The sequence below is a fragment of the Populus euphratica genome, unplaced genomic scaffold, assembly GCF_000495115.2.
Source record: "Populus euphratica unplaced genomic scaffold, PopEup_1.0 scaffold2040.1, whole genome shotgun sequence".
Lineage (NCBI taxonomy): Eukaryota > Viridiplantae > Streptophyta > Magnoliopsida > Malpighiales > Salicaceae > Populus > Populus euphratica.
This window is the reverse complement of record NW_011501893.1, coordinates 15,914-29,367: the sequence shown is the minus strand read 5'-3', so window position 1 is coordinate 29,367 and position 13,454 is coordinate 15,914. Positions and strand designations below refer to the sequence as shown.

General features: G+C 31.6%; 1 protein-coding gene across 1 annotated transcript in view; it reads right to left on the bottom strand.

The window, feature by feature from the left end:
- Positions 1-12,187: 12,187 nt before the first annotated feature.
- Positions 12,188-13,454, bottom strand: part of LOC105118586 (alpha/beta-Hydrolases superfamily protein) — a 3,781-nt gene continuing 2,514 nt past the window's right edge. The window contains exons 4-6 of the mRNA XM_011016555.1: positions 13,255-13,353; positions 13,016-13,136; positions 12,188-12,587 (exon numbers count right to left, since the gene is read on the bottom strand). Of these exons, the coding sequence (XP_011014857.1) occupies positions 12,367-12,587; positions 13,016-13,136; positions 13,255-13,353 (441 nt within the window). The 3' untranslated portion in view covers positions 12,188-12,366. The remainder of the gene's footprint in view (positions 12,588-13,015; positions 13,137-13,254; positions 13,354-13,454) is intronic.

Genomic DNA, 13,454 nt, shown 5'->3' with positions numbered 1-13,454 from the left:
GTCATCTAAGAAAAGCCATAAAAAGCTTAGATTGGATTTGAGTCTTCATTTTTTAATCTTTGTGTCTTTTGATTTTATTATTGTGTTTTGTTGTTTCTTATATTTGTTTAAGTGTATTTCAAGTTTGTTAGTATTCGTTATTTCAGGTGATATCTTTTATACTCTATCTTTGTACTTTAAGACATTGAGGACAATGTCTTGTTTTGGTTAGGGGGAGAGGGTAATAGTTAACAAAAAAAATTAACTAACTGTGTTTTCTATTTTGTAAAGCATGTGAAAAAATGTTGTTACTAGGATGACAGAGTAAAGGAGTTCTTCTGTTAAAGTAACTCTTAAGATGCATCTTAGTAACCATTCTTAACAAGGTCTATCATAATACTTCTTGAAATATTTAGGTTTACAAATTCTCGCATTGTTATCTCTTAATTCTGCTCATATACTCATTTAACATATATTTTTAAACCTTAATTTTCACACACTCTTTAAAATATGATTGTGGGTTGCACATTGGATTATTACATTACTTATGTTCTTTTGTTAAAGGTAACAACTAAAGAAAAAAGATAGTATATGATTTGCAAAAAAAAAAAGAGCAAAAAAAAAATGATGATAATAAAAATATAGATAAGTTTGGTTTCGCAACCTCCCTAACCTAAGCAATTAAGCCCGAAGGGGTGTTTTAACACCTAATACCCTAAAGTCAACTAACTTGGGAGCTATTGGCCCAACGCTTGTTAAATGAGTTGAGGAGAAAAGCTTAAGGGAATCAAACATTGCACTATCTATGTATCAGTATCTGCAACCCAAGTTAGTAAGCTCATAGGGGTGTCTCAACACCTAATGTTCTAAGACTAACTTGTCTAGGAGTCGTTATCCAAAAGCTTGTTACATGGGTTAAAGATGCATTGTGTTTTAAGTTACATGTATATACATTAAAAAAGCAAAAAACAGAAGATAAAAAAAAACCCAACCCAAGAAAGTTAACCTTAAACATTAGAACAAGAATTTTGCTTTCTTTCAAGTAAAGCTCCATAACTATGTGTTGATATATTAAGCATAAAAAAAAGGTTTATTAATATCTTATTTAAGAGCTAGTGAGCAGATATATAAATTTAATGAGAGTTTGTTTATCTGGATAGATTAATAGAAGTTGAATGATGAATACCTTGCTTTGTGGAGTTTGCAAATTGTTTTTCTATTTTAATGCTTTGATTACTAGAGACTAGTAATAAGCTAATTGGGGGGTGTGATTGGTACTTAAAAGTGTATTTTTATCAAGTTTTTATATAATCATTTTGCACTTGAAGTATCAATAACTCCTTAACTAAAGCATGTTTTATAATAACAAATCTAATAATATAAGATACCTTTAATTTGTGGTAAATTTTCATTTCAAATGCAGGCCTATCACATAAATGAGAGGATTGATTGATGAGTTTAAGAACTAAAATTGAAAGGACAAAGAGATGGCCAAACTTAGAAAAAAGATGTCAATGTAGTCCAAACCAGAACACTGTTTTGTAATTGGGTCATGTCTAGAGTTGTAGATCTCAGATATAAGTCTACTTTATATGGATGGAAAGATAAGACATAAGCCTACAACTTTCATATAGCCCAAGATCTAATAAGGCCATTTTCAATTCTAAATTGTAGTAATAACGAAAAAGTTTGAATTTGTTCTATAGCCCGAACATTGTTTAGTGTTTGGCCTATATCTGGAGTTCTAGAATTCTAAATGACCTCCATTTTTTTTCTGAAAAGCTGAGATAATTTCCTACAACTTTCATGTTTTCAAGTGGTTCCAATTCTAACGTTATCAATGAAGTTTCGAGTAGACAAGAGAAGATAAAGATTGTCACCAAGTCAAGAGTTAGCCACCCACTTATCAATTAGTCATCAAATCAATAATTTCTAATTTTTGCCTATAAAAGGAGGCATTTGCCATGCATTTAGGCATCTTGGTCTCCAGATCATGATCATGCTTTTGCTTTCTCTCTTCGTATTTTTGTAATGCTTAAGTTTTATTTTCATTAATATCTTGTTTATACCTTTCATTTCCTTTCCTTTCCTTAGTCAACTTATATCTTATTTATGTTATTATCTTGTTTATTTATGTTTCTCTCTTTCATTATGTTTAGCTAAGTTTATTATGTCAAGGTGAAAAGGTTACACTAATGGTGTAAGAATAAGTATAGTGTAAAACTTAAAATGGACTAACATGTTTTGCATTTGTTATCTTGTTCACTCTTTAATACTTTGCTTGTTAAATGACTAATCTAGATTTATGTTGTATAGCACTTGGTACATCAAATGATTGGTATTTTCATAGCACAAACTATATGGTATAACCGACACCTAAGCTATGAAAAGAACTTGATTTGTTGTTAACATAAGTTATAATCATGAATACCTGATAATATTTACAAGTATTAACATTAATCGAATAAGATAACTAATGTAATCGTGTTAACAATTTATAATCTGATTGAAACCTTCTTTGTGTGTGGTTTCTAATTGAATAATAAGAGTTTATACTATACTTGTTTGATATACCATTAGTGGATCCTCTAACCTTGACATTTGTTGTTATCGTTGTTTAATCATTATATTAATCTTCCATCTCAAAGTTCTCATCAACTTTTTCTTTATTATTATTATTATTATTATTATTACTACTACTACTACTACTACTACTACTACTAGTGTTGTTGTTGTTGTTGTATGATTGTTATCTATAATTTATACAATCAACCTCCATGTGGTTCGACCCAGATCATGCAGGATTATTTATTACTTCGACACTTATGTACTTGAGAGAAGACATCAATATTTTGATCGTGTCACAAGATTAAACTAAACAATGCACAAACTTTCATATTATACTTATATTGCATCAAATAGAAGTAGCCAAATTATTCAAACAAGGAATTTAACACAAAAAATGATAGAGTTACAAATTTTAGATGAAAGAGCTACCACGAGAAATTTAATAGGTAATGAATACTAGAACCAAACCAATCTGAAACTCATCAAAATAAGTAGATATAAATTTTTCAATCACAATATAGGCACATGGGTGTAGTATGTTAACAAATTCCCAAAAAAATGATTTCACAAAAAACATAACAAAGAGTTTACCTAAAAAGTATGCACGAAAAGTAAAATCATAGACCAATAAGGTACAAAACATATGAATTGCACACATAAACATAAACAACTCAAGTATATTGACAAAACCGCTTTATGTACATCAAATAAAAGTTATAAGGTAGGACTCTTAGTGGTGTCAATATATAAAATGGAAAGGTATATTCTTGAATGGTGTTAATATATAAAGTGGACATCAAATAAACAATATTGACACCACTAAAGTTATAGGGTTGGACTCTTATTACTGTCAATAGAAACATTTAAGAATAGAATCATAACATAAGACAGTATTCCTAGATGGATAGGGTAAAGATTCTATTAGATAAAGTTATAGGATTAGATTCTTAGTGGTGTCAATATTGTTTCCTTTGAATATTGTTCCCTTAAAGTCTTATTTTTCTTTTTACTCTTTTTTATTATCTTGAATTAAAAACAGAAATCCTAACTCTCTTTTTAAACTTCTTATGATTTTTCTTTTACTCTAGTTATTGTCTTTTATAGTAATTTTTCAAATTTTTTTTGTGTATGTATATCCCTCGAACCCTAACTAACCTATTATTTATAGGAGAGAGGGGATAATCTGGATTAGACAACTTGGGAACTACATGCCTTATGATTTATAGAAAAAATAAATCTCTACCATCTAAGATTGAAGATAAACAAAGAATAATAGAAGAGGTTATATAAAGAGCATAAACAAAATCTTATAAGATACACACTAAGAAATTATTGAGGGTGAGTGTACTGTTCATATTATTAGCTTATCATAATCTAAAAAACAAAACCAAATTCTAAATAACCCTAAAATTTGTTATTTTAACACCTCACTTGGATTGAACAATACCTAAATCAGAAAAAACAATGGTAGGATTAGGCTCAAAACAATATTTAGTGAGTTTAAAATTCATAATCCTCAAATTTCAAGGTCTTTTCCTTGTTAATTCTCTTGAACTTTCAATTATGCAATTAGAGATAAAATTAAGAACAAACCAATAAATTCTCTCAATTGGGTCCTTAGTCAAAATTAAATTGACCCCTTTAAGTTCTTTGTTTTTTAATATTGTCTCTAGATCTTCAAGTCTTTTCAATTATAATTAAAATTAGTTATAAAATGAAAAATTTATTCAATGGGGCCTTAATTGAAGGGCATGCCAATTTAACACTTCAATCCTTTATCCTTTAATTCTTTTAATTATAACAAATATTTCTTTAATTGCAGCCTTAAGACTACTCAAATAATTTTAAAAGTTTGTCCTGACCAATTTAAAACTGAGAAATTTTGAAAAGCTTCAAAATATATATTTTGCTCCATGTGGAAAATATTTTTGAAATGGATGGGCTAAAATTTGAATTATAGAAATATCCATGCAAATAAAAATGAAAAGATCAACTTATGATTCACACAAATAAAAATGAAAAGATTAACATAAAATCTATTTTTATAAAAATAATCAACTTGGAATTATGAAAATAAAATAATCAACTTGAGATCCATCTAATAAAAAAAAAAGAATTTAAAGGATCAACTTGAGATCCACGTAAATAAAAATAAAATGATAAAATGATCGACCTGTATCCATTAAAATGAAAGGAAAGGATCAACTTGGAATGCATATTAATAGGCTTAACAGGCTCCAGTTTCCAGTAATCTTGTGTGCAATGCTATAAGAATTTGATCCTGGAGAAGAAAACAAGAAATTTTTCATTCATTAACTAACGATGATAGCTTGCTGTAGCCATGCACATAACCGGAAGCTTCTGATAAACCCCCCACTTGATAGATGTGCCTCAAGAGACAATAACAGCAGCTGTCCTTTTATAAACAACATACTTCTGAATATCATTGAAATGAAACCCAGCAGCAGTACAAGTTGATTAGTACTTAAAAGTGTATTTTTATCAAGGTTTTATATCATCATTTTGCACTTGAAGTATCAATAACTCCTTAACTAAAGCATATTTTATAATAATATATCTAATAATATAAGATACCTTTAATTTGTGGTAAATGTTCATTTTAAATGCAGGCCTATCACATAAATGAAAGGATTGATTGATGAATTTAAGAACTGAAATTAAAAGGATAAAGAGATGGTCAAACTTAGAAAAGAGATGTCGGTGCAATCCAAACCGGAACACTATTTGGTAATTGAGTCATATCTAGAGCTATAGATCTCATATTTAGGTCTACTTTATATGGATGGAAAGGTAAGACATAGGCCTACAACTTTCATATGGAGCCCAAGATCTAAAAATGCCATTTTCAAGTCCAAATTGTAGCAACAACAAAGAAGCCCGAATCTATCCTCTAGCCCGAGCACTGTTCAGTATTTTGGCCATATATGGAGTTCTAGAAGTCCAAATGAGCTGAAGGTTTTACACAAGAAAGCTGAGACAATTTCCTACAACTTTCATGTTTTTAAGTGGCTTCAATTTTGACGTTATCAATGAGTTTTTGGGCAGACAAGAGAAGATAAGGATTGTCACCAAATCAAGAGTTGGCCACCCACTCATCAATTAGTCATCAAATCAATAGTTTTCAATTTTGGCCTATAAAAGGAGGCATTTAGGCATCTTGGTCTCTAGATCAAGATCATGCTCTTGCTTTCTTTCTTTGTATTTTTTTGTAATGTTTATGCTTTGCTTTCATTAATATCAAGTTTATGCCTTTCATTTCCTTTCCTTAACTTAGTTAACTCTTATCTTATTTATGTTCTTATTTTGTTTATTTATTTTTCTTTCTTTTATTATGTCTAGCTAAGTTTATTATGTCAATGTGAAAAGGTTACACTAATGGTGTAAGAATAAGTATAGTGTAAACTCAATATGGACTTTAATGTTTGATACTAACATGTTTTGTATTTGTTATCTTGTTCACTGTTTAATACTTTGCTTGTTAAATGACTAATCTTGATTTATATTGTATAACACTTGGTACAACAAATGCTTGGCACTTTCATAGCCCATAATGTATGGTATAACCGACACTTGAGCTATGAAAGAAACTTAATTTGTTGTTAACATAAGTTATAATCATGAATGCTTGACGAGATTTACAAGTATTAGCATTAATCGAATAAGATGACTAATGTAATCATGTTAACAATCTATAATCTGATTGGAACCTCCTTTGTGTGTGGTTTCCAATTGAATAATAAGAGTTTATATTATACTTGTTTGACATACCATTAGTGAAACCTCTAACCTTGACATTTGTTATTATCATTGTTTAATTGTTATATTAATATTTCATCTCAAAATTCTTATCTTCTTCTTCTTCTTCTTCTTCTTCTCCTCCTTCTTTTTCTTTATTATTATTATTATTATTATTATTATTATTATTATTATTACTATTATTATTATTATTATTATTATTATTATTATTGTTGTTGTTGTTGTTATTGTTATTATTATTGTTATTATTGTTATTACTATTATTATTGTTGTTGTTGTTGTTGTTATTGTTGTTGTATTATTGTTATTTATAATTTGTACAATTAAGCTCCTTGTGGTTCGACTCCGGTCTTGCCGGGTTATTTATTACTTCGACACTCCTGCACTTGGGAGAAGACATCAATCTTTTCATCGTGTCAAGTTTTTGGCACCGTTGCCGGGGAGGTAAGTTCTTATACAAATTATAGTATTTATTTTATTTTCTCTTTTCACTTTTCTTGTGTATAACTTTATTTCTTTTCTCTTGTTTCTTCCTCTTTTGTTTTCTTTTCCTTTTATTTTATTCCTACACGTGCATGAGAGTGTGGTCACGTATATCAAGTGGTAGACTTTGTAGGGTATCCTCATCATTTTCAGAAAATATGGCCAAGGAAGATAATCAATCACTTCAAAATGAGAATAATGAGAATAACCGTGCTAGAACACTTAGAGATCACATGAATCCCATAAGAACACGTGCACCATCATGCATAGTTTTTCCTCCCGATGCATCTCATTTTAATTTTAAGCCAGACATTATTCAACTTTTACCTTCTTTTCATGGCTTAGAATTGGAAAATCCATACTTGCATTTAAGGGAATTTGAGGAGGTCTGCAACACATATAATAATTTAAATTGTAGCATGAACACCATCAGATTAAAGCTTTTTCCTTTTTCATTAAAAGATAAAGCTAAAACATGGCTACAAAATTTAAGACTAGGATCCATTCGTGCTTGGGATGAAATGCAACAACAGTTTTTGAAGAAGTTTTTCCCATCTCACAGAACAAACTCTTTCAAAAGACAAATCACTACTTTCACTCAAAAACCAGGAGAAACATTTTACCAATGTTGGGATAGGTATCGAGACTTGCTTAATACTTGCCCTCATCATGGTTTTGAAACATAGAGATTGGTTTCACATTTTTATGAAGGGTTAACACCTAGAGATAGACAAATGGTTGAATTGATGTGCAATGGAACTTTTGAAGATAAAGACCCTGATGAAGCAATGGAGTACTTAGACTTGTTAGCTGAAAATGCTCAAAATTGGGACACCGCGGGTACTTATGAGGCACCGAGTAAAACTCAACCTCATACATCTAGTGGAGGTATGTACAACCTTAGGAAAGATCATGACCTTCAAGCCAAGTTTGCATCTTTAGCTAGAAAAGTCGAGGCACTAGAATTGAAAAAGAGTGGTCAATTAAAATCTGTTGAAAACATTGTGTGTCAAATCTGTGAAACAAATGAACACTCAACCAACGATTGTCCAACCTTGCCTTCTTTTAAGGAATGTCTCCATGAACAAGCTCATACTTTAAATAGTCTCCAAAGGCCCAACCACAACTCATACTCCCAAACATACAACCCTGGTTGGAGAAATCACCCAAATTTCAGTTGGAAGAGTGAGAACAACAATGCACAAACTTCACAACCACCGTTTCAAGCACACCAAAATTTCCAAAATTATCATAAATACGAACCTCCTTATGCTCCACCTCCTATAAGAAATTTTGAGGAAACTTTGTATGCATTCATTGAAAAGCAAGAGACAATCAACACTCAACTTGCTCAAAGCATAACAGATTTTAAAGATACTCTTGCAAAATTCACATCTGCTCTCAATTTTCAAGAGAAAGGTAAGTTTCCATCTCAACCACAGCAAAATCCCAAAGGGCAATACAATGCAAATGCAAGTAGTCCTGGAAGTCAACACATGGATCAAGTCAAATCAATCATCACTCTTTGTAGTGGTAAGGTTATTCAAAAACAAATTCTTGAACCTTGTGAGAAAGATGATGAGTCAATCTCTAAGTGTAAGGAAGGGGTTGAATCTGAACATTGCAAAGAAAAGACTGATTCCGCTCCAGCACTTCCATTTTCTCATGCCATGACCAATCAGGAAGAAATCAAGGATGAAAAAGGCACTGAAAATGTTGATACGGATCTTTTATTAAAAGTGACAACAAATTCAACACCCGACATCACACCAATCGATGATTACTTTCTTGATGAATCTTTACTTTCTCTTAGTTTAATGCCTTGGTTTGCTAAAAATATCAATTTTCTTGCTTCAGGATTTTTTCCAGCTCACTGGAGTACTGAAGACAAAAGAAAATTTTTGAGCAATGTGCAAAATTTCTATTGGGATGACCCCTACTTATTCAATTATTGTCCTGATCAAATATTTCAAAAATACATTCTCGACAATGAGGTAAGTAATTTCATTAAATTTTGTCACTCTAAGGCTCGTGGGGATCATTTCTCGTCAAAAAAGAGGATTGTAGAAATCTTACAAAGCAGATTTTATTGGCTCACCATATTCAAGGAATCACATGCATTCCGCAAAACCTGTGAAAATTGTCAAAAGGTGGGATTTATTTCAAAACACAGAGAGTCTTTAGATAATCTTTTATTGACTCTTAAGTCTCATCATAGTCGAGATAAGCATCATACATTTCATGATTTATGGCCAATATTCCATAAGGAACATGCTCAACATAGTCTTGGGAATCTGACTAAAAAAAAACCCTATTTGTTGGTTTTTAAGAAAACTGGATGGGAAGCCTATCCCCGACCCATAGAGGGTGTTTAAGTCGTTCTTGGACGTAAAACCAAGGGAAGATGTGAGCCACAATCACAACTGCGATTTGAATTTTTTTTTTTGTAAAAACTTGTGTCTTTTGGTTTTATTAATAGCATAATATTTGTGTTTTGTTGTTTCTTATATTTGTTTAAGTGTGTTTCAGGTTTGTTAGTGTTCGTTATTTCAGGTGATATCTTCTATACTCTATCTTTCTACCTTAGAACATTGAGGACAATGTCTCGTTTTAGTTGAGGGGAGAGGGTAATAGTTGATATAAAAAAAATTGTTTTCTATTTCATAAAGCATATGCATAATTGTTGTTGCTAGGATGGCAGAGTAAAGGAGCTCTTTTGTTAAAGTGACTCTTGAGACGCATCTTAATAACCATTCTTAACAAGGTTTATTACAATACTTCCTGAAATATTTAGATTTACAAACTCTTGCATTATTATCACCTAATTCTGCACATATACTCATTTAACATATATTCTTAAACCTTAATTTTCACACACACTTTAACATATGATGGTGGGTTGCACATTGGATTATTACATTATTTATGTTCTTTTGTTAAGGGTAACAACTAAGGGAAAGGGATAGTATCTTATTTAAACAAAAAAAAAGTGCAAAAAAAATAAAAAAAATAAAAATAATGATAATAAAAATGTAGATAAGTTTGGTTTCGTAGCCTCCCTAACCTAAGCAATTAAGCCCGAATGGGTGTTTTAACACCTAATACCCTAAAGTCAACTGACTTGGGAGCTATTGGCCCAAACGCTTGTTACATGGGTTGAGGAGAAAAGCTTAAGGGAATCAAACATTGCACTATCCACATATCATTATCTACGACCTGAGTTACTAAGCTCGTAGGGGTGTCTTAACACCTAATGCCCTAAGACCAACTGGTTTGGGAGTCATTAGCTGAAAGCTTGTTACATGGGTTAAAGATGCATGATGTTTTTAAATTATATGTATATACATTTAAAAAAAAAGACAAAAATAATAATCCCAACCCAAGGAAGTTAACCTTAAACATTAGAACAAAAATTTTGTTTTCTTCCAAGAAAAGCCCTATAATTATGTGCTGATATATTGAGCATAAAAGAAAGGTTTATTAATATATTGTTAAGAGGTAATGAGCAGATATATAAATTTAATGAGAGTTTGTTTATCTGGATAGATTAATGGAAGTTAAATGATGAATACCTTGCTTTGTGGAATTTGCAAATTGTTTTTCAATTTTAACGCTTTGATTACTAAGGACTAGTAATAAGCTGGTTGGGGGGTGTGATTAGTACTTAAAAGTGCATTTTTATCATGGTTTTATATCATCATTTTGCACTTGAAGTATCAATCACTCCTTAACTAAAGCATGTTTTATAATAATATATCTAACAATATAAGATACCTTTAATTTGTGGTAAATGTTCATTTTAAATGCAGGCCTATCACATAAATGAAAGGATTGATTGATGACTTTAAGAACTTAAATTGCAAGGATAAAGAGATGACCAAACTTAGAAAAGAGATGTCGGTGCAATCCAAATCAGAACACTATTCGGTAATTGGGTCATATCTGGAGCTATAGATCTCAGATTTAAGTCTACTTTATATGGATGGAAAGGTAAGACATAGGCCTACAACTTTCATATGGAGCCCAAGATCTAATAAGGCCATTTTCAAGTCGAAATTATTGCAACAACAAAGAAGCCCGAAGCTGTCCTCCAGCCTGAGCACTGTTCAGTATTTTGGCCATATCTAGAGTTCTAGAAGTCCAAATGAGCTGAATGTTTTACACAAGAAAGCTGAGACAATTGCCTACAACGTTTATGTTTTCAAGTGGCTCCAATTTTGACGTTATCAATGACGTTTTGGGCAGACAAGAGAAGATAAGGATTGTCACCAAGTCAAGAGTTTGTCACCCACTTATCAATTAGTCATCAAATCAATAGTTCCCAATTTTGGCTTATAAAAGGAGGCATTTGCCATGCATTTAGGCATCTTGGTCTCCAGATCAAGATCATGCTTTTGCTTTCTCTCTTTGTATTTTTTGTAATGTTTATGCTTTACTTTCATTAATATCAAGTTTATGCCTTTCATTTCCTTTCATTTGCTTAGTTAACTTTTATCTTATTTATGTTCTTATTTTGTTTATTTATTTTTCTTTCTTTTATTATGTCTAGCTAAGTTTATTATGTCAAGGTGAAAAGGTTACACTAGTGGTGTAAGAATAAGTATAGTGTAAACTCAATATGGACTTTAATGTTTGATACTAACATGTTTTGTATTTGTTATCTTGTTCACTATTTAATACTTTGCTTGTTAAATGACTAATCTTGATTTATGTTGTATAACACTTGGTACAACAAATGCTTGGCACTTTCATAGCCCATAATGTATGGTATAACCGACACCTGAGCTATGAAAGGAACTTGATTTGTTGTTAACATAAGTTATAATCATGAATGCTTGACGAAATTTACAAGTATTAGCATTAATCGAATAAGACGACTAATGTAATAATGTTAACAATCTATAATCTGATTGGAACCTCCTTTGTGTGTGGTTTCCAATTGAATAATAAGAGTTTATATTATACTTGTTTGACATACCATTAGTGGATTCTCTAACCTTGACATTTGTTATTATCATTGTTTAATCGTTATATTAATATTTCATCTCAAAATTCTTATCTTCTTCTTCTTCTTCTTCTTCTTCTCCTTCTTTTTCTTTATTATTATTATTGTTATTATTATTGTTATTGTTGTTGCTGCGTTATTGTTATTTATAATTTGTATAATTAACCTCCATGTGGTTCGACCCCGGTCTTGCCGGGTTATTTATTACTTCAACACTCCTGCATTTGAGAGAAGACATCAATCTTTTCGTCGTGTCACAAGTAATGTGTGAAAGAATTTCAAGCCACCGGGAGGGAGAAGGGGCGAAAGAATAATAGCAAGAAATCACCATATAGTAGTCATCAGAATATCACTACTCGTCATTGTTTCTCTGAGTTGAGCAATTGAATACTTTTTTCAAGTGTAATACTATTTCATCAAATCAACAGAAAATCATAGTTCAGACCATATCAGAAAGCTACTTTTACACAATTCACAAGGTGTTCTCATCTGTTCTACTAACAGCTTTCAAATACATACAAGTTAAGAGAAGGATGCAAGTCGGGGGTCATAATTTAAACTACTGCTCCTGCTTGCAAAGATAGTTCCTTCTGATCACCAAAAGCTCCGTGCAGAAACTTATAAACAATTGAAACAAATTCTTCAACTTTTTCTTCGTGTGGCAAATGGCCACAGTTCTTAATTACTTCCAGACAAGAACCAGGTATAGCTTGTGAAAGTCCCTTGGCATTCCAAGATGGAACAATTTTATCATTGTCACCCGTGATGATCAAAACTGGTAGTCCATTATCCATCAACAAAAACACAAGAATCAGCATTTCATTTAACCAGTTAATTAAAATAATTAAGGTGGCATGGCAGATGGTATTTTCATGACTCGAAAGAATGATGCTAAACCAAGAATTTCTATCTATGTAGAGAAATTCTCAAAGAGAAAAGGTCCTTCGTTGAACCATATGTTAAACCTCCATGCCCCCTCCCCATCCCACTGGTCCTAAAAATTTCAGATTAGAGACGAGGTGCCACATTAGTTTGACTAGTACAATTACTATGAACCAAAAAATAGCACCAATCCACCCAAATGCCTTTCATGTCACTGTCTTCATTTCTCAATCTTTACTTCCTAACAGATATTTTTCAAGATAAGCAGTTTTCCAGAGTTAAACAGCTTTGGAAGACTGGACGTAAAGTTAATGCAAGTACCAGGACATGAGATTTCATTAAGTCTTTTTGACATTGATGGCTTTGATTCAGACTCGGCATTTGTGAGTGTTGCTGCAGTGAACTCTGCAAGAGCCTTGTCCCAACCCTTGGCCCTTAAAGGCTGCATTTATAAATAACTTCAAGGTAAGAAATACGCAGTTAACAAAAAATGAATAACATCAAATATTTCATTCTAATATTTTCAAAGCTAACAAGACACAAGAACAGAGCTAAGTTACCTTTGTATAGCCATTTAGAACATGTTCAGTCACTTGATTTGGATCATGCCAAGCAATCCTCACTGCTGCTCTACCAAACTTATCGATTATCATCCTTATCTGAGAATCAAGTAGTCAAATCATTGTTATGGCACTTAAGTATTGCAGATAGAGCTCATTGTTAAACATGCCTCCCCAACCCCCACCCCCGCCAAACACAC